Source organism: Larus michahellis, chromosome Z (assembly GCF_964199755.1).
Source record: "Larus michahellis chromosome Z, bLarMic1.1, whole genome shotgun sequence".
Taxonomy (NCBI): domain Eukaryota; kingdom Metazoa; phylum Chordata; class Aves; order Charadriiformes; family Laridae; genus Larus; species Larus michahellis.
In genome coordinates this window covers 85,868,276-85,892,711 of record NC_133930.1, presented here as the reverse complement: position 1 = coordinate 85,892,711, position 24,436 = coordinate 85,868,276, and the positions used below count along the sequence as shown (strand labels likewise).

At 37.5% G+C, this 24,436-nt stretch overlaps 1 protein-coding gene across 1 annotated transcript in view; it reads left to right on the top strand.

Moving 5' to 3' along the window:
- KIAA0825 (KIAA0825 ortholog) overlaps nucleotides 1–24,436 on the top strand; it is a 254,964-nt gene that overhangs the window by 128,966 nt on the left and 101,562 nt on the right. The window contains exons 19-21 of the mRNA XM_074569791.1: nucleotides 219–375; nucleotides 4,574–4,729; nucleotides 8,706–8,800. Coding sequence (XP_074425892.1) covers nucleotides 219–375; nucleotides 4,574–4,729; nucleotides 8,706–8,800 — 408 coding nt within the window. The remainder of the gene's footprint in view (nucleotides 1–218; nucleotides 376–4,573; nucleotides 4,730–8,705; nucleotides 8,801–24,436) is intronic.

The window sequence follows — 24,436 nt, the reverse complement described above, 5'->3', positions numbered from 1 at the left end:
AAATAATTAAAACTTGGATAATAAAAAAATGTTGTTTAGCATTTATTGTGTATTTGTAAAAAGGCCTATGGGATGTATATACAGCAGCATTTGTTTTGTGCAAGCCAAATCTTTTTAAGTTTTTTTTCTTTTAACACGTAGTTGTAGCTGACTTTGTTTGAATAATCTGATTTTTAGGAAATTAACTCAAGAATATTTGTATCTTTTCCGTATTCTAGTGCCTCAGTCTCTGTAGAAGGTGCAATGTTAGAGGAAGGAGGTGTTGCACTTGGATTCACTGAGCAGAAAATAAACATGATGGTCCTGGATATCTGCCACAAACCAGGTGGCAGCGAGTACCTGAGGCAAATTTATCACATCATCCGGCTCAATGAGGTAGGGAAACGGCCTTTTTACCGAGCAATTAGGTGTGTACTGGCTTGAGGCAGCGTCTGCTGGCAGCTAAGGGTTAGTCAAGGAGGTGATAATGCTTCTTAAAGTCAATATGAAATCCTAGATTGTATTGTAATAGAATCCATTCAGTTTAGGCTTTTCCGGATTTGTACGGAAAAGATTACTGTATGGGAAACAATGTAGATTTTATTTATGTACTTAAACAGTAGTATGGCTCATAAACTTCCTTCAGATTCATATTGTAGACCATAGATACGTTTTAGGAGTTCGTAGACGGTGGGGCGGGGGGAAAAAAAAAAAAAATATCAGCAAGACTGTTGAAAAATCGACTGTTACAAGAAGTAAAATTAAATGTGGTGAATCAATTCTCCTGATTTAAAAAACAAACAAACAAAGCCTATGGCTGTACTGAGGAAGTAAATGCATCCACATGAAATCCTTACTTAATCTAGGTAACTGTTCAGTTAAAGTGCTGTCGAAATTAGAGTAAACAAATTCAGACTTGTTTGCTGCACGTGAAATTTGAGCAATGTGAAAGAATTATCTCATTATCGAAGGCTGTACTAAATTGCCTCAAGTTACCAAAAGCATTCTGATTTTATACACTGAAATAAACACAGGTTTGCTTAAATTGTATGCTAACACAGATCTACACAGCTTAATTAAGAAAGTTCTGTTTATTAACTTTAATTACTAAATTACTATTCCTTGGATGCGTAAGCAGGTGCTGTTAAGATCATTGCAAGTGTACAGAAGTGTTTATAATAAAATGCAAAATAATGCAAATATAGGCACAGGCCAAGATTTTTCTTTTAAAAAAAAAAATTGATAGCAAAAAACCCGATTAGGCAGCTATATCTGTACGAAGGCAACAGTACTGGCACCGCGCTTCTGAAAATCAGATCCAACTGTTTAGTTCCTAAGTATAGGCTTAAAAGCAACCGCTATGCATCTGCGTTCGGAAGCTTTAGAAGCAATGTAAGCATGTATGTAGAGATGGCAACCTAATATTAATACAATGCAGAATCTTTTCAAGTTTCATCTCAAACAATTAAGTGGTTCAGGAAGTGAAGTGAAAATTATTACTGTAATACAGTTCAAACAACACCTTTTCACCTGGAGCCCATTCAGGATTACTCGAAGCGTAACGTAGTGAGGCAAAGATGATGAGCAAGACCTCCGAAAATAGCATGTTCTGCAGTAGTTAGGGCAGTCACCTGGGGGACGGGATGTGCAGGCTCAAACCTTTATTCTGCCTGGTTTGGATCAGGGAATTGAATCTGCATCTCCCACATCCAGAGTGACTCCCCAAACCGCTAGACCATTAGCTACCGGCGTGGAACTCTCCTTTTCCCCAAGGTGTTGGTTTGCCTTGTAGAAATAGCTGTAAAAATCCATTCTGCAACTTCTAGGGTCAAAAATAGAATCATACTCTAGCTGAAGGGGCAGAATGCCCGTATCAGGTTCTGGAGACCCTGATCCAAGATCCGACTCCTGTGGGTATTTGGTTATTTATACAAAGTGGAGCAGCTCCAATAGGAGCTAAGAGGCTGAGAGAATTAGGTGGAAGAGGGACTTCAGCCTGACTTTCCACATCCCAGGTGTCTCTCCATGAATTTCTGCTGCTAGCGAGAGCTTTGTTAAATATAGAACATTTCTCAGTGGAAAAAACTGTCTTGTTTTTTTTTTTTTAAAAAAAAAAAGAAGAAAAAAAATCCTGACCAGCTTGACTCACAGAAGGACTTAACCATGATACTTCAAATTGCCTTTGAAACTGTCACAAAACATTTTAATGCTTAGCATGTTATTATGGTAATGCACTTTTCAATATTATTTTTCATAACTTAGATTGTTTAATGTGCCTAACTACCAAGAAATAGACTGGATTGTCTGATCAAAGGTCCATCCTTTTGTTTGGAGACTCCTTGGACTATCAAGGGATTGTATTCTTAAAATTAATTTGGAGATCTTTATGCTGCACTGCTTAATAATTGCTTGTGAATAGAGAACAAAATGATGAGACAGAAAATTGTTGTTCTCAATTTTCCTTAGAAGAGCAGGGGAAAAGGGATATAGATTCTTGGAAGCTGTATTTGGAAATAGAGCTGTGATGTTATAAAGATCTATAATAGATGCTGTAGGACTTAGAAGAGCCTGCAGTCCTTTATGTATTTATAAAAAAAAAAAATACTTTTTAAAAGCATTTTTGACTAATGGCTACCAAAGAGAAACCAACTCTCCTGAGCTGTCAGGCTCAATAGTATTCTGTCTACTTGGTTTCATGCCCACTCAATGATAGTGAGGATATAGCTCACACGTTTACAAATGTGATTTCATTTCTGTCTGTTTTCACATATTTGAAACATGACCCTTTCATGGTCTACAGTATGTACCGTACTAAAGGAGTTCTTAAAGTAAGGCACTTATCATTTGAATAAGCCTCTTTATCTAAACATAAATCCACAATACTCCAAAGACAGAAAAACACGGGTACTGGGAAGCGAGCTGTATATGACTCTTAAATGTTCAAACCCTACCAAGCACGGACAGCGATTTCCAATATCTCTGCTGAAAAGCCAACAGAATCTGCCTCTGCTAGCTCTGTGACACCCAGAGGGCTGGGCTGCTTTAGAGCTCTCTACAGATTTTGTGAAAACGTATGCATGGAAGGAGGTATATTTATGGAAAAATTGGTGAATGTATAGAAATAACTTTTAAACAATCCCCTTCACCACAACTAAAATGTTTGTTATGGCATGAAGACATGAATGAATGGGAAAAAAACCCAGGTGCTTTTGTAGGCTGAGAAAATTTAGGTAAGGGACATCAGGTGTATTTTCACAGCTGGGTTACAGTGTTGTCTTAAATCAAAAAAGTTCTAACTTTTTTTTTTTGTTTGCTTGTTTTTAAATACACTTAGATGATTTCATGGTTGTGTGAGGCAGTCCTGACAATTGGCCGCAGCCAGCAAGAGAGACCGTGCTGCTCTGTCTCTCGCCCTTGTGCTTTCCCACTCCTAGGCCCCCCCTTTGTACTAGTACTAGAAGTCATGTGGCTTGTTTATCTGGCTGAAACCTTTCTTTTTTTCTGGCTGATTTCACAATATATGCTAGGGCCAACACAAGGGAGAAACAGCTACAGTCTTTGTGGATAGGGAGGGAACTTGTGCCTCTCAGAACAGACCACAGTTGGATCAGTTTAAACCGATGGAGAAATTATTATTTCAGAAAGACCCACTGAGGAGCACAGGGTGCCTTGGCAGGTAGTTCACGTGTTCTCTCACCTGGGTCTGAAAATTTTTATCATCTCAGTAGTAGTGCAAAGTAAGAGGAGCATTTGTATCCACCCATCTTAATGAAGACTCACCTTGAGTACTTGCTCAATGTTATGGCAATCCTATCATGAGGGACTTCATTTTAATAACAATAAACTGTTTAATCAGAGTAGTCCTTCCAGCAAATAGATCTGTAAGTGTTTCATTATCTAGCTCTTGGTAAAATGGTTCTATTTAATCAAAACACTTTATTGGCATGCAATGATGATTTATTTACATAGTAGTTTAAGAAGTGAAAACAGAAACGATTGTGGCCAAAATAATCGTGCGTCTGTTACAGTATAGTTTCTAAAATTGCCATGTAAATCATAAATGACTTCTAGTCTTTGAATGCTTAAACAACTAAAAATAGCTTTGAAGAGTGGGAGAATATTTATTTCCTCTGTTTAAACAATTGGTTTGAACACGTTCATCAAACAATTAATTTGTAGTCATGTAGTAACTATTTAATGCTGTCCAAAAAATAACTTTACATATTTGCGTATAGTTTATCATGTAAAATAAATCATATAATAGCCATCTTACATTAGAGCAGCTCATAGAAAGCATTTGTTTTTCACTTCCATATACACCTAATCTACATGGATATATATATATATTGAGAACTAATACACATAATTTGATGATACTTTCAAAACAATAGTTTCGATTTTTCCGATTTTCTTCCATTGGACAGATGCTCATGGAGGTTATTTATTGTTTGTTGTAAAATGTTGTTACTCTTAAAAAGGTTTCTACTTTGTAAGAGATTACGTATTCCCTCCTTTAATTACTGTAAAGTAATGCTCGAAATTTAGGCAACTTTCACACAATATACTGTTTTGAGGTTGTTTTTTCTTCTAACAGGAATATTTGAACGAGCAGCTGTCTTGTGAGAATTCTTCTGAAGATGGTGTCGCCTCCAGTCAGTGCCTGCCTTTGACACTGAAGGGCAGAGAAGAGCAGCCTGTCTTCAACCCTTTCCAGGTGTACAGACAATCTTGTGCGAAAGTGTTCAATCAGGTTTGTGAAAATCTGAAACCTTAGTTGTAGTGTAATTTTTACTTGTCGATCTTATTATGATCATGATAATGACAGAGACTGAAATTATGAAAACGGAATTAATTACATGCGTTCACATTTCATGAAGTGCAAAGGAATATTATTACTCAGGAATCTAATGAGGGCACCCTCTACAATAGCATGATGTTCAAAAAGCCATTATTGTCCTTTTCTTTTATCAGAATTATTGCATGTAAGAGCAATTTGCATTTACTTAGACTTTCTGTGTTAGTTCCGTATAGTGAAGGAAAGCCCATTAGTAGCAATGACATTTATTACATCTGTGTCATGGTACTTAGGGCTAGTCTTAGTCCTTTGAAAAATCATGGCAAAACTCCAAGTGCACATTTAGAATCTTCCTGATGAGTCGTTCACAGAAATGTCGAACAGTAAAGCAAAGGATGCTTTGGAAATACAGAGATTTAACATAACAGTGAGAATAAGCAAGAGGAAAAAAAAAAACACACACAAAAAAATGAGACCATCCATTTCTCTGTTTTTCATTAAGCCATGTTACTGATATGTAAAGGATTATAATTTACTTATAGAAATTAGTTTCCTGATAATGTAACAGTTAAAGAAAATAGATGTAGTTGCCTATATCTCTGCCAGAGCACCACATGACCAATTCATTACACAGAAAATGGTATCCAACTTGGACACTTAAAAAAATCTTAACACCACTGTTCCTCAAGTCTTCCTAATCCATCATCTACAGTTTTGGTTCTACCCCTCAATTTTACATATTTAAAAGAAATGGTATTACAGTGGCATGAAATCCACTTTACAGACTTGTGGTACAAAGACATACTTTTTCAGTACAACTCTGCTTTCAAATAGTACAATCTCTTTTCCCAGTTTTGAGCATCTTGGACTATTTCGTCAGTTGTATTGCTGTAAGATAGATCTGGTTTGGTTTTTTGGTTTGGGATTTTTTTCCTTGTTTAATCAGTGCTTAGTCATTGTTATTGCAATAAAAGTGTTAATATCCTGAAGAAGGAGTTTAATACCAATTTCAGAAGGCTTCTCACTCCAGAGGAACATGCTTCTAAAGCATTTTTTTTCCCACTAGTGCCTGTATGTTTATCTTAAATTGATAGAATTTAAGGGGCTACAGAATCACTTCAATTTGAAATGCAGAAAATAGTTTACCATGCCTCAATTCTCAATTCATTAATACTGTGGTAGAATAAGACCTTCAAGTAGTGACAACTCAGGGCAGAATTCTTCTGCTACATGACAGGTTCGCAGTGCTCTATTAATCAACAGATGACAAGGGATAGTTCATATTAAATTGCTTTGGATTTTGTAAACTTTTGGCGTAAAGTCTATTACCTGAATATCTTAAATATCTTAAATATCTTAAAATTAAAAAAGGAGTAGATCATGGATCCTAAAGTCCCACGTGGCAACCCTACTGTTGGCAATTCCAGAGGTTAATGATATTATTAAATACTTTAGTTCCCTTTACCATAAAATTTCACATTTATTTAGTCATGTGGGACTGTCTATTTATAAAATAGCGGTCAGTGTAGCTCGGTGTCTGGTTTCCTGTGACGACTATTCCCAGTGTCTACAGGAGATACCAGAGTGCTGGCAAGGAACGATTATTCTTCTCAAAGGTTATTTTTCTTCTTAAATCCATTTCTTACTGGTTTGCAACTGCCATGAAGGTTAGGAGTTTATAATCCACGATTAACTTCTCTATTTTCTTTAAATCTCTCGTAACTAGATGTGTTTTTAATACATCAGCTAACATTTTATCCTTTTATAAATTCCAAGTCCCAACAAGCTAGTGGTTTCACAGCATATTTTGTCAACTAATTAATTATGTATTGCTTTTTAAAACTTTTCACTCAGGAGGGCCAATTTGAATAGGCATGGCAGTACTGCTTTTGAGTCCAGGGAGCTGGTTCAGCTCTACACCGAGAATGTTTGTTTTAAACTATGCTATATAATGTATTAAAATATATAGTAATATTCTATATAGCAATATGAGCTTACTCAGTAGAAGATTTCTTAAAATAAATTATTTCGAAAACTTCCTGAAAGATAATTTGTATTAAGCATTCCATGTATTGTTTGTTGGTTTATGTAAAAATTGCAATACATTAGGGTGGTTGACTTTTCTTTTCTGAAGTTTTGCTAATTTGTCCCTATAGTGTCAAATTTAGCAAGATACTTAATGATAATTTCTACAAATTTTCCTGCTCCTGAAACAAAGGCCACTGAACTGCTATTTTGAGATCAACTCTCACATTTTTATTAATGATATGTAAATTTCTTACCTTCCAGCCCTCTAGTTCAGTAGCTGACTGTAGGAAGTTTGTCATTTCTGTTAACAATTCAGCCACTTTATTCTTACATTCCTGTAAAAATCTTGAATAATCACCATCTGGTCTTAGTAACTTGTTGCTCTTGATTTTATCAATTTGTCCTGACACCTCAATCTCTGCCAGTGCTGCTGCTCCTCTATTGTCTAATAAGACGGAGTCTGGGCTATGCCACTCCTCCACAGTATCAGCGAAGAAAAATGCTACAAAGAAGTGGTTTTCCTTTCCTGAAGTGACTTTTTTCAGACACATGCTTTTTTTTTTTTCACAGAACTGATCAGTCTGGTGGACTGAATTTTTATCTGGTATACTTATAAGTTTCCCTGTTTGTTTTCATGACTGTTGCTACTGGCTGTTTAGCTTCTCCTTTTTATCCCTTTTGATTTTACAACTACTTCCTTCATATTTCTTTATCTATTTTTAATTCAGTGTAGAGTATGGAACAGTTGCCTGTTTTCTCCCTTGTGGTGTTCTACACCCACTGTTCTCTCAGTTGACTCTTTTTCCTTTATTTCTTGTTTATCAGATGTTTGCTGTTACTTCTTTATTCACTTTCCACTTTCACACTATTATTCTTTGTTTAGCTACCCTTGTCTTCTTTTCTTACACTGTATTTCACTTTTTTTTACATTACTTTTAAGTGCATATCAAAGATGAGGGTTAGGGAGAAAGTTAAATTTAAAGAAGGAAGGTGATAAAATAAAGATGTAAGGAAGGGGGGGGATTGCACTGATTCTGCTCTCCCAGAAGAACCAAGTGCTGTCTGTAAGGAGAAAATGAGGCACTGCAAGATGTACTTTACTCTTCTGATTTAAGTTTATTTCCATTGTTTTGACTTCATCTTTTTCTAAAAAAACTACTCAGTGCAATTTTAGTGTTACGACAATAATTTTTTTTAATTATTTCCTCCCAATAATGTTGAAATGTAGTCACTACTTGACCGTTATTGACAATGAAAATTAATATTATGCAACAGGAGTAACTGTTTTATAAACATAAGAATGTTGTGTGGTGTCTTTTGTTTGCTCACCATTATTGTAGATTGCTTTTATTTATTAAATAAGCATTATGGAGTTATATTTGTTCATATTGTCTAGACTTACTGCTCTTTATAATAACCATCTGGTGACTGGAGCGCCTTACAAAACAATAAGACAAGTAAAACATCGCTCTAATTACAATACAGGTTACGTCTTGAATTCCAGCTATACCAAGTTTTTCATGACTAACTTTTTGCTGACAGCAGAAAATGTAAATTGCTGTTACAGAAAAAGTTGCCAATTATTTTGCTTTTGAAACAAAGAGTCAAGTTCTCCGACAAAGTGGTTGGGCAGAAAGCCATTAACAGTTGGAAGAATAACGGTTCAAAAAATTGATTTATCTTTTTATAAATAATGGCTACATCCCCAAATGGATTTATAAATTAATTGCTGTCTTATTGGAATAAAAACCTTTTTCTGTGGACATGATTGATGTCATCTGTCTGAGTCCTTGTTCTAGACCCCCCTCCTTCTTGGTTAGTATATCACAGCTGGAGCTTTAATTTACTGATCATATTAACACTGATTAATAACTAACAATAGCTTCTTGCCATGTATCAACAGTCAGCCATTACTGAATGGAACTGGGATTGGTCAAACTTGCTGCCAAGTTATTTGGGACTGAATCAGATGACCTTCAGGGTGCTGCTGGCACACAGGTAATGGGATTTTGGCAAATAATTGCACTTCCCTGTTGTCTTTTTATGTTGTAATAGTCAATACACAAAGATTTTACTGGTGAAATGTATAAAATAAATTATACATTTATTTTAAATATGCACTTTTAAAATGGAGACACTTATTGTCTAATGTATTTGAACCATACAAAGATGGTTTTCAATTCCTATTTTGAGGAACCCAATATGTTCTTTCTGTCTGAGACCTGAATATATGTAGATATTGCCCTTAAGTAGTGCTTTAAGAAAAAAGTAGTAACTTTTGCAAACCTATAGTGCTCAGGGAGATTTCAGCTGCGTAGCACAGAACTTAAGCGATGTTTACTCAAGTTACAATAAATTCAGTTGGGGGTATGACAAATGTAGCTAGAAATATAAAATGTTTCCTTAGTAGTTTTTAACTAATGGAACTTATTTTCATATTCTAACACTTTTTACTTGTAAAATTTAACTGCTTAATTGATAAGTTGATATATTTAATGTGGAATTGATACTTGTTAAATTCAGAAATAGGAATTTGTTAAATTCAGAAAATTGTAGGTGGAAAAAATGGGCATTTTTCTAAAACATTTGTCACACATATCCTTGTGAAAATTCCATATTTCCAGTATTCCATATAAGAATATTCACATATCCGTGAGAAGTTACATGTTGCAAAATAAGAGATTTTACATTCACTTCTTAATTCTGAATCCTGATGATACCTAATATGGTCATATCATTCATATTTTAAACTGAACTGTTTCTCTGTTTAGAAACTGGCGTGCCAATTTCAAAAGTGTGCGAATTTGTATGTCAAATATGTTTTTATGGTTTTTACACAATTTTCTCAATTTATCACTAGCAGTTAGTCTAAAGCGTTTAATTCTTCCTTCATTTAATTTGTAAAATATTTGTACGGTCTGTTTCTTGTCTTCTTTCTTAATTTTGCTGTGATTAATTCTTTCCCCACCCAAACTGTTATTTTACAAAATTTTAATGCAGTTGCAGAAAAATTGATGCTGGCGAAATTGCGCCATTCGGTTCTCCGCTTGATGTTCTCTGTTACCCACTAGCAGACAGAATGTGGGACTTCATGGACTTTTTGGTCTGTACTAGTAGTGTCATTTTTATGTTAAATAGCTGAGACAATTCAGTACTAATTTTTTTTTTTCCTTTGATAGTTCTCCTGCTGATTGCTAACACTTGTCCTTCATTAAAAATGAAGTAGTTTGCCCTTTTAAAAGAGATTCTAATAAAAAGTCTTAGACTCAAGCTGGTTCTTGAACTTCCCTTCATGTTGATGTCATCAGTATGAGCCAAAGGGAGCAGAGAGGACTGCTGTGATTTGCAGAGGGAACGTTTTCTGTGGACATTTCATCTTCTCTGATATCTTGAAAGACATTTCACTTTTCTTTTGATCTCTTTATAGGGTTTAGAAAGAAGTCATGTATATGTCTTCTCTGTCCTCTCTATTTCATGCCTATTGTTGCATCTTTTTTTTTTTTATATATATTTAATAAGTGCCCTAATTGTTGTCATCCTTCCTAATTTGAAAATGTCTCCATTCATTGCTCTTCTACATGATATGGAAATTCTCATCTAGAAGTGACATTATGCAAACCATTAATGATTAGCTCATGGATTTATTATTTAAACTGCTCTTCGTTACTTTACAGACCAACAGATCATTTAAACCCATTGTGATCATTAAGTAGAATTGCTAATCCAATATGTGCCATAGTGACCAATATCTCCAACACAGCTTGTCTTTACGTGACGTAACTTCTAGCATGGCTAAAGTATTTCTGCTCGTGTTTTCCAGCTGGCTCGGCCAATTCTAGCTGGTCTCATGGCTACTCAAGTCAGCATTGCAGTGACTACAGTGAGCCCTATCTTTAGGTGATTCTTCATGCTCCTTCCTAAAATTCCATAAATCTCAGCCTTATTTGAGCTCAGGAGTTAAGGTGCAAGCAGAATGGGTGTGTGATTATTTTGACCTGCTCTTTATGATGGACCCATTCTGTTTTTGTAATTTGTAAATTACAATTTTGTAATTACAAAATAAATTTTGTAAAATGTATTTTGTAAATACATTTCTGTATTTACCTCCTGACATGAGTTAAACAAAAAAAATGGCAGTACATGAAAAGAGTCAGAACCATCAGTTTATAAAGTGGAGTGCCATAATACTTTTAATTGCCCCTTTCTTTAACACATGCTAATACTTTCCATTGTCAGTTACTTCTGTGCAGGCAAAAATATTTTTACCTGTTCACAGTGATATTGGGGTCTATTTCATAGGATCTTTTAGATTGGAAAAGACCTTTAAGATCATTGAGTCCTACCATCAACCTAGCATCTAGTTCCACCAATAAACAGTGTCCCTCAGCACCACATCTACACGTCTTTTAAGGACTTCCAGCGATGGCGATTCCACCACTTCCCTGGGCAGCCTGTTCCAATGTTTGACAACCCTTCCCAGGAAGAAATTTTTCCTAATATCCATCCACCTGGCACAACTTGAGGCCGTTTCCTCTTGTCCTGTTGCCTGTTCCTTGGGGGAAGAGCCCGACCCCCACCCGGCTACTCCCTCCTTTCAGGGGTTGTAGGGAGCGAGGAGGTCTCCCCTCAGCCCCCTTTTCTCCAGGCTGAACACCCCCAGCTCCCTCAGTCACTCCTCACAAGACTTGTGCTCCAGACCCCTCACCAGCTCCATTGACCTTCTCTGGTCACGCTCTAGAACTTCGAGGTCTTTTTTGTGGTGAGGGGCCCAAAAGTGGACACAGCCCTTGAGGTGGGGCCTCACCAGTGCCCAGTAGACAGGGCACTGGTGAGGCCCCAGTCCTGCTGGCCACACTATTGCTGATACAGGCCAGGATGCTGTTGGCCTTCTTGGCCACCTGGGCACACTGCTGGCTCATATTCAGCCAGCCGTTGACCAACACCCCCAGCTCCTTTTCCACCGGGCATCTCTCCAACCACTCTGCCCCAGCCAGTTCATGGGGTTGGTGTGACCCAAGCACAGGACCCAGCACTTGGCCTTAGTCAACCTCACACCATTGGCCTCGGCCCATCTACCCAGCCTGTCCAGGTCCCTCTGCAGAGCCTTCCTGCCCTCTAGGAGATCAACATTCCCACCCAACACAGTGTCCTCTGCAAACTGACTGAGGGTGCACTTGATCTCCTTGTCCAGGTCATTGATGAAGATATTAAGGAGAACCAGCCCAAATACCGAGCCCTGGGGAACACCACTTGTGACTGGCCGCCAACAGGAGCTAACTCCATTCACCACCACCCTTTGGGCCCATCCCTCCAGCCAGTTTTTTACCCAGTGAAATGTACACCCATTCAACCAGTGAGCAGCCACTTTCTCCCAAGAATGCTGTGGAAAACCCTCTCAAAAGTTTTACTAAAGTCTAGGTAGACAGCATCCACAGCCTTTCCCTTGCCCACTAAGCGGGTCACCTTGTCATGGAAGGAGATCAGGTTGGTCCAGCAGGGCCTTTTTTTTTTTTTTTTTTAATTTTTAAAGAGAAATACTCTCTGTTGCATATGAAGTAAAATAAGTATGCTCTGCTCTCTCTTTGGTGGAAAAAAAGTAAAAATGCTTAGGGGACTGATTTACAAGGGAAATGCTCCCCTAACCTAGTTAATGACAGAGTTAGGTGGGAGGGGGTTGTGGGAGCATTGTCCCCGAGCCAGCAAGTGGTAGGCAAATTAATTGGTTGGTGGTTAGGGGAAAGTAAAAAGCTTTTAGGACTGGTTAAAAAATAAATGAATTGTTGTGTACTACTCATTGTTGGCTCTATACGAGCATGTGAATCTAATCCATCTATTCCTGTGATCCTCAAAGTAAAAGATTTTAGGAAATCTTTCAAAGGTAAGATGTGGATGGTTAATGATATTATTTTATTTCAAGGTTATCAAATACAGAAGGCTATCGGGAAAAGCCTATTCAAGTTAAGCAGTAACATAGAAAACTTAACGTTCATCCCTATTTGCAGTTCATACCTTTAGAAACTGTAAAGAAGTTTTCCTTACAGGAAGAAAAGGGATATAGACACGGATGTCTTCCCTTTTTTAGTTTTACTACTTGCTATTTTTTTACATCTAGCTTGAGATGCAAGAATAAAAGTTAAAACATACTTTTCAATTTTACTTGAAATTATATCCTTTGATAAGAAGCCCATTAACAGTCAGCTAATTTATAGCACTAGATTTACCCAAGTTTTAAAAAATGTCCTGCATGCTTATACAGATAGATGCTGCTTTTTTTAATTTTGGCACTCACTTGTACATCCTTAGATACTTCAGTACCAAATGGGAATTCCTGACCTCTAATACATATATTAAGACAAGAAGACCACATGCTTTTATTGTTTAATTCATGTGTATCTCAAGTTTTAATCACTGTCCTGCTCATAAAGGGAAAATTGGCATTGTCTGGCTAAGTCAGCATGTTGAAACTGTTTATGCAGTTCGTTGTGTCAGCTATGATCTCTTCTGTTTAACTGTCTGGCCACTGTCTCTGAGCAAATTGTCACATTTGAAAATACTTTAGTGACTGTGGTGAGTTGGCCCTGGCCAGCAGCTAAGTGTCCGTATAGCTGGTCGCTCACTCCCTGCACAATGGGATGGGGGAGTGAACTGCAACAACAAAGCTTCAGATAAAGGCAGTTTAATAAGTGAAGCACAAGCAAAGCAAAATAAGGAGTTTGTTCACCACTTCCCATCAGCAGGCAGATGTCCATCTGTGTCTTGGAAAGCAGGGCTCCATCACGAGTAGTGGTTGCTTGGCAAGGCAAACACCATAACCCTGAACGCCCCCTCTTCCTCCTTCTCTCCCCAGCTTTTATGGCTAAGCACAATGTGTTGTCAACACTGAGGCACAGACTCAGCACAGTACTATACATTAGCCTTCTTGTTTATGTACTCTCCTTTATACTGATATATAGGCTAAATATTTTCTGATATATAGGCTAAATATTTTCGGAGAAGCAAAACTCAGTGAATCTCAGCAACTTGTACATGATTTTAAGATATTCATATTTCGCTGGGTTTTGAGATGTGACCTTCCTCGTGCAGTTCTACAGGACTTTGAGGTGCATTGAATACATTACGATAGAGAATAACTACATTCCACTCACTATAATTATGAGAAACAAAGATGTTTTTGTAACACACGAAACCATTCTCCAATACTGCAGTAATTTGCTGTTCTGAGGAGGAGCGGCTGGGTTTTCCTCATCTGTGCTTAGGGAAGTTTCATGGGGCACTGATGCCAGTGCCGGGCAATAAGTAGTGATTTGGTTGGAAGGACGTGTGTGTGTGTGCGAGCAGGAGCACTGTGCGAGCTACAGGAACAGACAGAGAACTCATGACTGGCAAAGCCAACAACAGTCAGGTACAAGATCTTGAGAATAGAAAGCATAACAACTTAATAACTGAGAGGGAAATATTGTCGCCCTGTACTGGGCACTGGTGAGGCCCCACCTCGTGGGCTGTGTCCACTTTTGGGCCCCCCACCGCAAGAAAGACATTGAGGTGCTGGAGCGTGTCCAGAGAAGGGCAACGGAGCTGGTGAGGGGTCTGGAGCACAAGTCCTGTGAGGAGCGGCTGAGGGAGCTGGGGGTGTTCAGCCTGGAGAAGAGGAGGCTGAGGGGAGACCTTCTCGCTCTCTACAGCTCCCTGAAAGGAGGGGGTAGCCGGGTGGGGGTCGGGCTCTTCCCCCAAGGAACAGGCAACAGGACAAGAGGAAACGGCCTCAAGTTGTGCCAGGTGAGGTTTAGGATGGATATTAGGAAAAATTTCTTCCCGGGAAGGGTTGTCAAACATTGGAACAGGCTGCCCAGGGAAGTGGTGGAATCGCCATCGCTGGAAGTTCTTACAAGACGTGTAGATGTGGTGCTGAGGGACACATTAGTGGTGGACTAGGTCCTGGGTTAATGGTTGGACTTGATGATTGTAAAGGTCCCTTCCAACCTAGACAATTCCATGAGTCTGTCTTGATTTACCATAAATGCATCAGGTGAGAAATAGTACCAAGTTAGACAAATTCTACCATTTAAAAAAATATTTTTTTCAAGTGGGTAAGAACTGCCATGAAAAAGGTCTAGACTGGAAATTAGAAGATGATTTCCAACTGAAAAACCAGTGTAGCTCAGGAAGACTTTTCCAGATAGTGTTTGCATGGTGGTATGAGAGCGTAAGTAGCTGTAAGTTGAAATGGGATAGACCAGGTGGTTTACTTCCAGCCGTGTGTTCCTTTGATAAATATTCTCAACTGCACAAGCAGCTTCTCAAAGCAGAGTAGAAAACCTGGAATTGTTTATGTATTGGCCTTAAGGAAACTATAAAAAATTAATAAGTTTGTTTTCTACTAAAACTGGATAAAATATATATGCTTTCTAGTAACATTTGCTGCAATATATGCACAAATTTCACATTCTTAGGACTCCAGAATTTTTCTTAACATAGTCCAGACTGCATTCTGTCTGACAAACTACTGTGTTGTTTGCTAATGAAACTGTTATTTAGGAAGGTAAAGAGTATCCTTGGCAGCAGGGTGCTGCCCTAAGATTAAGAAGATCGCATTATGCTGTGGAAGCTGATCTTGTACCTGGTGGTTCTCTCTTTTGAAATCCTTTTGACTGCATTGGGTGAGGACTGTCTGCTTGCCTTTTGCAAATAGATTTGTTCATATAGTTGTGGCATTTGTTCCCCATACTAGAGTTAGGTGATAAAATTATATGTTTTGCCATTGATTAAGCTTAATAAAACTGAAATTAAGTCAAAAATTCTTGTTTAGAATTTTGAATGATTGCAGGGCAAAATCTGCATAGCTCTTGTATATTCTAGTGGATACACAGACACCATCTGTTGAGAATGGTAGCCATATGGTGAACTATTTATAGAAAATGTTTATATTCATTGTGTTGTTGATTATCTAGATATCCAGAAAATGCTCTTTTAAAATCCAGTTTATCAACACATGGAAAAGTGTATTATGTAGTTTTGAAATTGAAAAGAATGTCAGCAAACTACTTGTGCTTTGTTGTCTATGAAGGATTATTTTTATGCAATTCTACAAAAGCCCGAGTCTGAGAAATGAGTGAAAATGCCCAGGGTATGAAAAGGTAGGAAGTTCTCTAACAATTTTCTTCATAGAAGAAACAAATGGTGGAAGAGCAGTTACTGGCGTGATGCCAGGACAGAGACCATATCTGCATGGCAGAGGATGCCAGTGTTACGTCTAGTGTACTTCTGGATGTGTGAGTCAGTCCTTCTTCTAAACTGCAGATGCTCCTAGACCTTTTGTATCCAAATTGCTGGGTATTGGAAATCCATATTGTTGTTACTGCCACAAGTCAACTATTAATGATGTGTTGGTGAGGAGCTGGGATGCCATTAGTACTGCAGTAATCACCACCTGCTTGGTGAGATTATAATGGATGCCCTTAAAATGCATGTGAGAACAGGCTTTCTGAAATGCGTGGGAGGCTATGAAAGACAGTATCCCATTGTTCCTGTTTCAAGAGAAGCAGGTGAAAGATATTAATTCATTATTGCACATCCCTTGGTTGATCAAAGAGTCAGGTTTAGACCCTAGTGCTGGATGCACCAAAAAAAAAGCCACTGGGATTTTGAGGAAAAACTGATTTTTGACCTTTCTGGATAAGCAAGGACCCTTTTCCATAAATGAGTTGGTCAATAACAAGGTATATGTCACATCCGTCAACATAAGGATTATCTTCCGTCTGCTTATCCTCTTCTGACATAGCTAATGAAACTGTGCTCTGACCTTAAAGGATCTGTCAGAGTAGGCTTAGTTCCCTGCCTGGCAGTTGTAAAGCATTGGTGGCAGAATGTAGATCGGTAAGGAAGAGGGAAGACGGTACCCTGTATTACACGGTGTTTGAACGCCACTCCAGCCACTATTAGCTATACAGTTGTAGCATGGATTTCACAAGTGAGTCAGGCTAAAGGTGAGACTTCCCGTATGCAGTACACTTTAGACTTTTCTGGTTGTTAGCAATCTCTCCTGCAGACATGCTGATGAATCCGATGAATAAAACAATATTCTCCAACAACATTCCCTTCTAAAAAGGAAGAGTGCCATATCCCAGTTAACGTTACTTAATGTGAGCTCCTTTTTAATAGTTGGAAGTCCTTTATGATGCGGTCTTTGCCTATGTAGGATGTGGAAGTATGTACTTATGAGCTCTCTTTGAAGTAACAGCTATAAAATTGCTTTAAGTTTCATTCTAATTTAATGCTATTTCTATTGCTCAAATGTGGCCTCTAGAAAAAGTAAAAAAAAAAAAATAAAACCGTATTGGCAATATATATTTTGCATTCAAAAGTGTGTTAATCACAGCTTGTTGGCTAGAGCATAGGCCTGTGAGCTAAACCCCATTCTTCTAATAATGTCTCACTGTATCGTGGTTTTCCCATTTAAAATTAGGTAACACTTGTCCACATTTTTATGTCCTTTGATATGTTTTGATGGGAAAAATGCTTAGTAAATGCAATGTATTAGTGTTAATAATGCATATACGCATTTACTGTTAGGATTCACATTTCATTGGTTTCTTTAAAAGTATGTATCTTTTCTTCATAACTAGATATTTTAGTATACTGCAACCACAAATCATTATTTGGAAGTGTGACACTTCAACATTTTATGTCTCTATCTAATTAACCTGGTGATTGGCATCCCATGACCTGGCTGACTTGACTTAAAAATAGATACTTCCTTTCATCTGCAAATAATTTGCCTTCCTTTCAACTCCGTCTCACATGCTGTTGCTCACTAAGGATTCTTAAGTGAAGATAATCATGTTTGTTTTCTTATCTGCTCTTTTCTTCTTCCTCTATCTGAGCCTTTCTGATCCAAGTTTTCATTCTTAATAGATATATAGTGATCATAAGTGTGTACAAAAGCTCTGAATGTGTACTAATGCATGCAGAGTACTGAGTACTCCAACTGTACACACTGGCTTAGCAGCTCATCTTGTCTGCAGACTTTCTTGCTACATCTACAAAGGAAGAGGCTACAAGAGACAGACAACAAGCTAAAAGTCTGTTCTGCCCACCAACCCGTTGTTTCTTCCTTCTGCTTCTTTTTGATAAGGGATTTTCACCAAACTGCTAGTAATGCAGAGTAATTCAATTTCCATACGGGGATCTCAATTTCTTTGCAAGCTGTAATGAGTTGAGACATGCAAATCCCCTGTAAGGTAGAGGGGGAAGTATTAATAGCAAAGTTAAACAGATGGAAAATGTGGTCGTGCAAGTGTCACCTTTAAGGTTTCTTCTACATTGCAAAATTAGTCCGTAGCAAAACCAAGAGTAGAACCTAGCTCTTTTGACTAAATTTTAAGATACAAAGCTACCATATAGTAGCTGACCTGTGGCAACTGTTGATGTCCACAGCCCTAGGTGGCAACAACTGGGAGGTGACTTAGCTTTCGTTACACTTAATTGCTTAGCTACTTGGAGTCACCTTGCAGTCCTCTTAGAAAGTGGTAGGCCCATTAGTTTTTGTCTGAAGGAGATTGGGAACAGCTGTGTTCTTTCTCTTGACTTTGAAACATTTGCTGTTGCTACGACAAAGCAAAGTAGTAAGAACTGGTGGCTGCTACTGCGTGGATTGATGACCTCTGTAGCTGTAACTGCTCTCTCTCGGAGCTTTCACACAGGTTATTGGCTTTCACATGTGGCCCTCCTGGATGAATTTCCTCTCTTCCTGCCTGGCTTACCCAGATTCAACAGCTAATTGCTTAAGGAAGGATGATAAGTCCCAAAGGTCTTCATGATTAGTCCCAAAGGTCTTATTGCCTCTTCCCCAGGCCCAGCTGTCAAAGTCAAAATGGCCTTACAGTTTTACAGTCATGATACACTTTTGAAGATAAAGCAGAGTTGGGCAGTTTCATGTGTGCACTTAATTGCTTCTGTGATGTGAGTAGTCAGTTTAAAATCTGCACAGACACTGTGATTTGGGGATTTCTGAATCTGACTGATAAACTGGCGCAGAAAAACTGCTTATAGTTCCTCCCCCCACCCCCCTTCCCTGGCCCTGTAAACTTCTTTCTGGGATCTCAGAACAAAATCTAGTCTTTGTGAAGAGTGGAAAACCATTATGCATCCTGCATCATGTAGCAAAGAGGGAATTCAGAATTGTCATTCTAATAGTTGACACTGGAAAATGTCATTGAAGAAAGCTTTTTTTATGTTAGTCTTTAGATTGACAGGTTATGACAAAACTGCATTCATGTTGCTTGAATACATCTTTTGTCTAGTTTTACATGCTTTTTGACTTGTCTAGAAAATGACATATTGAGGTTTTCATTAGCCTTAACCAGGTGTGATTTTCTTTATGGAAGATACCTTGGTAGGACTACAGTTGAAGGCGAATAAACCACTGAAGCTTAGAAAGGCCACGGCCCTTCTTCAGATGGTAGCGATGAATTGAAAGACTCATTAATCAACAACCAAGTCACAGGTGTGATGGCTTTCCTGCAAACTGCCAACAGACTGTGAAAGTCACATCCAACACATGAAACTGCTAAAGTAGACACATCTATAAACATTCTTAAAGTTTTGTCTTTCCATTTTAGTTGGAAAACACAACCCTGGAGTGTTTTCATTATTGATTTATTTTTTTTTTTAAACAAAAGATATTTGTTTTTTTTCCAAGGAATACTATTCAGTTTAAGAAACAAAAGAAAAAAAACTGATACTCTTTTCATCCTTTGTTCATTTTGACACAAACCCAAGTTCATTTCAATGGGCACGCAGCTTTGGTTGCAATGATAAGTATAAATAATTTTAATGTTATAGATTTTTGTACATGTAAAATGTGCGCAAACGCTTTAACAGAAAAAATGAACACAGGGATTTTCTACATATAAATGAATGGCCATTTTCTTCATGATTTTCCAGTTCTTTCCTCTAATACAAAAATTATCTGGAACAAAGATTCAGTTGTGCTTTAGTGCTGCAACATAGATAGCAAGTCATAAAATGTTTAAAGTGAAATGATTTAGAAGGTTTTATTATTTAATCAGCCTGTGCTGGATTTTTCACCTGCACTGATGGGAAAAAAAACATAATAAAAAGCCAAAGAATGAAATCTCTATACAATTTTTCCAGATCATTCTTCCTTAAACTCTGTGGATCCCCTGGAATGAAGGAGGGTCTAGTCAGAGGTCTTACACCTCCCCATTAATTTTTTTTCCCCCAGATTATCCTTAAATTGATATACTCCCTGTAGATAAAAATTAATTTTACTCTGCCAAAGAGCAATGAATATGAATTTGCTTGGATTTTTGTATTTGCTAATTCGTTGGGCTCCCTAATTCTCACGTTTTTCCGACTGTGGATGCTCAAGATAATAAACGTTCTTTAAAATCTGAAACAGATGAGAACAGTGTCCCACCTTCATCTGGGACGAGGAATTTCTTTACGGGAGTAGTCTGATCTCCTGTTTCCTTCTCTAGCACATCTGTCTTAGTTTTGAATTTGGTATCTAGAAATTAAGTTTAATTTGCAGTCCATATTCTCCACGTTTTTATGCCTGGATTGCCGGTTGCAAAGTTATTTTGGTATTACTCAATTTAAATCAATGGAACTGTATATAAGCGTAATGCCTGCTGGCTCAGCAACACTGTAGTGCACACAAAAGGCAAGGAAGCAATGGTGCTGCCTTTATTGATGAAGTAATAAGGTGTTATAATAGTGGTATATCAAAAGTGATATCTGCTTTGCCTTTACAAGGCTCTGTAAGCAGATATTTGAATATACCTGTCTTTAAGATATATCTGTAACAGATTCTATCTGATTACTCAATGTAGTGCTACTGCTTGTTATTGGAGGGCTTGTTAAAGTATATACAGCTGTCATGTCATGTCACCCATTTTAGAAAGAACTGTTGTAATTTCATTTTAATGGCAGTGTATTTTAAAACGGATTTTACTGTTGGGATCAGGGAGACTTGTATTTTGTTTCAAGTTTGACCATAGATTATTGCCTATATTTTTGCCTATTAACTTTCTGTTGTTGCTTTAACTCAGTAATTAAACACCCCCGCAAAAAAACCACCCTCTAGAATAATACAGAAATGATCCCTTTAATTGTACTAATAAAGACTGTGACAGCTGGATTTAAATACAACCAAACTCTTCCCACTAAAGTGTTAATGAAATTAACAATAAAAAAGTATAATGATTTCTCTTGGGATAATTACATGGGTAATTTAACAGCACATTTGGATAAAAACTGAAAGCATTTATGTGATATATAGTTAAACCTCTGCAAATGGTATATAGAAAATCAAAGGCTTTCTTATTGTCTTTCAAGTACAAAAGAAACCTTTAAAAATGTTAAGTAGCAGCTCCTCTTAAAAAGTAAATTTATCTTTAATTTTCCTCATATTTTCAACATGGCATTATTTATTGTTTCATATGGAGTGACTGTCAGATCATGCTATAGAAAGAGCATTTAATGTACTTACTAGTCTCAAAGCGAATGCATAGACGATTGGGTGTTCTCTTGCATAGCTCCATGGAAAGATTGTTGTTGCGTAAGAAATTTTGATACAATACTTTCAGAATTTTAGCGATGAAAAAGAACAGTATTTGAATAGTAGATACATGAATTTGGGGAAGAAATATGTGAGAGTGACCTTACAGGCACTCAGTTTCAAAAGAAACAAGCCACAATTTCAAATGTGAGATGACTTTCCATTACGACAGGAATGTGGTGTTAAAGATTTTTGGTACCTTGTTGAGTCTTTGCTTGCTGGTCGTCAGGTGCTGTGATTGCCCCATCTACAGAAATCAAGCTGGTCTGGTAGATGTTCCTTAGTTCCGTTTTTGGGTTTTTTTGGTGGTTGGTTTGTGGGGTTTTTTTGAGAAAAGACATTCTTGTGTCTGCTGCACTGAAGCAACTGCAATTCACAGAGGGAAAGGTAGTTCTTCAGTAGGCCAGGAACAGGTTATTTATTACTTTCATTAGGTCATAGTCAGCACCTCAAACTTATCCGGAGACTAAGGGGCTTTCATGATGATCACAGAACATCTGATAAGCATATACTGTGTTCATTAAGTGAATTGATGCTTGCTGCAGGTATCATTTTTCTAGTTGTTTTATATTATAGCCACAAGCTAAAACATGTTCGCCAGCTCTCTCCTTCCACCACCCCCGCGTGCGGTTTCAGAGAAACAAGCAGAAGCTCCCTACGCAGAATAAATCATACATATGACTCAGGCTAAGGCCAGGCTCATTTTTTTAGATCCATCCCCAACTCTACTCAACATTAGTTGAAGCATCAACTTAAATTAAGCAAAGACAAGCAAAAGACACATGATCATATGTCTTTCAAATATAAATAGCCAGTGCCAACAGCAAATCTCTCTCTCTCTCTCCTTTTTCTAATAACCTCCTAAAAAATTCCATGTGTGCCTTGAAGATTAGCAATAACAGAATGGCATTTTATGGGATTCCAAACGTGAGACCTCTCCAGGAAAAGGAGTAATTGCAATTACTATCAGACACTGAAAAATTAAACGCACTCTGAAAATTGGATGTATTAGACTTAACAGAGAACAGTTCTAATCGCTTTTGCTAATATGTGCAAACAGCCTAATGGTATCTCAAGGAGTGAATGCGCGTGACAGATACAGCAGTAATTCCCTGGACGCTTGTTCTCAGTTTGTCATAGGCAGCGGTCAGTGATCTCTCTATCTAAATTTCAACCCAAAATTGTCATAGATCAAGGAGATCTATGACATTCTGGTATTTTGAAGTTAGGCTTAAGGGTCATTCTCCAATATCATGCCCAAAACAGAATGGTTTGGTATTAACCAATCTGAGTTAACCAGCTTCAGGCTATAACTTTCTGAGCAAGAAAGACTCCATGATAATCAGCTGGCAAAGGGTGCTGCTTTTCTCTATTTCTTTTCCACCAGGAAAGGTGGTGAGCCTAGAACAAGGTTTGTGTGATGAGGCTTTCGTAGTTGTCATAGTGTCTTCATTATTGCTAAACATTTCCGGTAGATTAAGAGATTCTGAGGTCTTAAGACCATGCTTCAGTGTATTTTGCAGCAGCATAAAGGAGTTACTCTAACGCTTTTAGAAATACAACCGTTGTCAATTTGTTGTTTACTTTATTGATACTTAGATCAGTGAGGATTGAGTTTCCTTTGCAGAAACTATGCTTCTTATTGCATGATCTTTTAATTCTTCCATCAATTTATTTTAATTGTTTTTGCAAGTGGTTTTCCAGCCCTATTAAAAAAACAAATACTTATTTTTCAAAATAAATCAATCTTATTACTCTTTGTACCTCTAAGAATTATTTTGTTCTTGCAATTCTCAGACTCATGTGTGTTCCCCCTGGCCTTGATAAATTGCTGGGTTTACGTTTTCAGTTTAAGGTCTTCTGACCTTCAGTCTTGTGATGGTACCTAATAACGTATCATCTGCTGAAACTGAGTGATGTATTTTTCCCTCCTGCGGAATATGGAATTGCATTATAGTACAATCCCCATTGCTTCGTTCTCAGCTGTTCTAGTTTTTATTTCAGCTTCTTGTATTTAATTAGATTATATTAGTAACAACGTTATTTATTTATTTGCTGTGCAACCAGTTCTTCCACAAAATAATCCCTTAAAGTGTTGGAATTGTATTTCCAAACTATTTACCACTATATTATTAGATCATTTTATATGAAAATACCTAAAATCATTCTAACTAGCATTTTCATTGTCTTTGTCTTCTTGGTCTGATTCTTTTAGGTAATCAGTATCCTTCTTGGTAAATCTGGATTTGGTATGATCACTCTAGAAACATGTGTATTCCAGAGGTCTCTCTATATAGTTTTAGCTAGAATGGTTCTCCGTTTGTGAAATTTGTTACATTTATCACTGTATGTTCATCTTTTCAACATAATCAGTCCATTCTATGTAGTTTATACATCAGTATTCCGTCTCCCAAAAAATATGAACCATTCCATTATGATTCTGCAGTATCTTTTATATCAGGGGAGGGGGTTTCTCACTGAGTTTCTTATCTGAGTATGTACAGAAGTTTGTTGAATATGGAGAGATGGCTGCTTTGTTTTTCAGTTCTATTTTTGTATTACTCCTGAATTTTGCATTGCTGACTGCAGAGCTTCTACCAATCCTAAAAGTATTTTTCTTCTTCTCGTGTTAACAGTCTCATTTACAGGGATTAGGAGAGAACTCTTTCTTTTCCTGATGGCTTTTTCATGACATTTTCTACTGTGTTTTCTTAACTTTGTCAAATTTAGTTTTCTCATTTTAATCTATCTTTGCTTTCACATGCAGAATTCTCCTACGTGGGGATTAATGAGTGATTAATCTTTTTATTTCCTACTAAAACGTAATCCTGAGGCAGTTTATTCATATCCTTAATCTAATGAGTTGTCTCTGTGAATTCAGTACAATATCTGGAATTCAACGTGTTAGACTAGATTGCATGTTTGCAGTCCCGGGGCTTGAAAAGGAAACTACTTGGAATTAGCAGCGTTTCTTTGGCCATCTATTTGTCTTGTGGTTGCGTATCTGTGGCCTGCAAGCAGCCGTTTGCCTGCCCCACAGTACATGGTCTGTA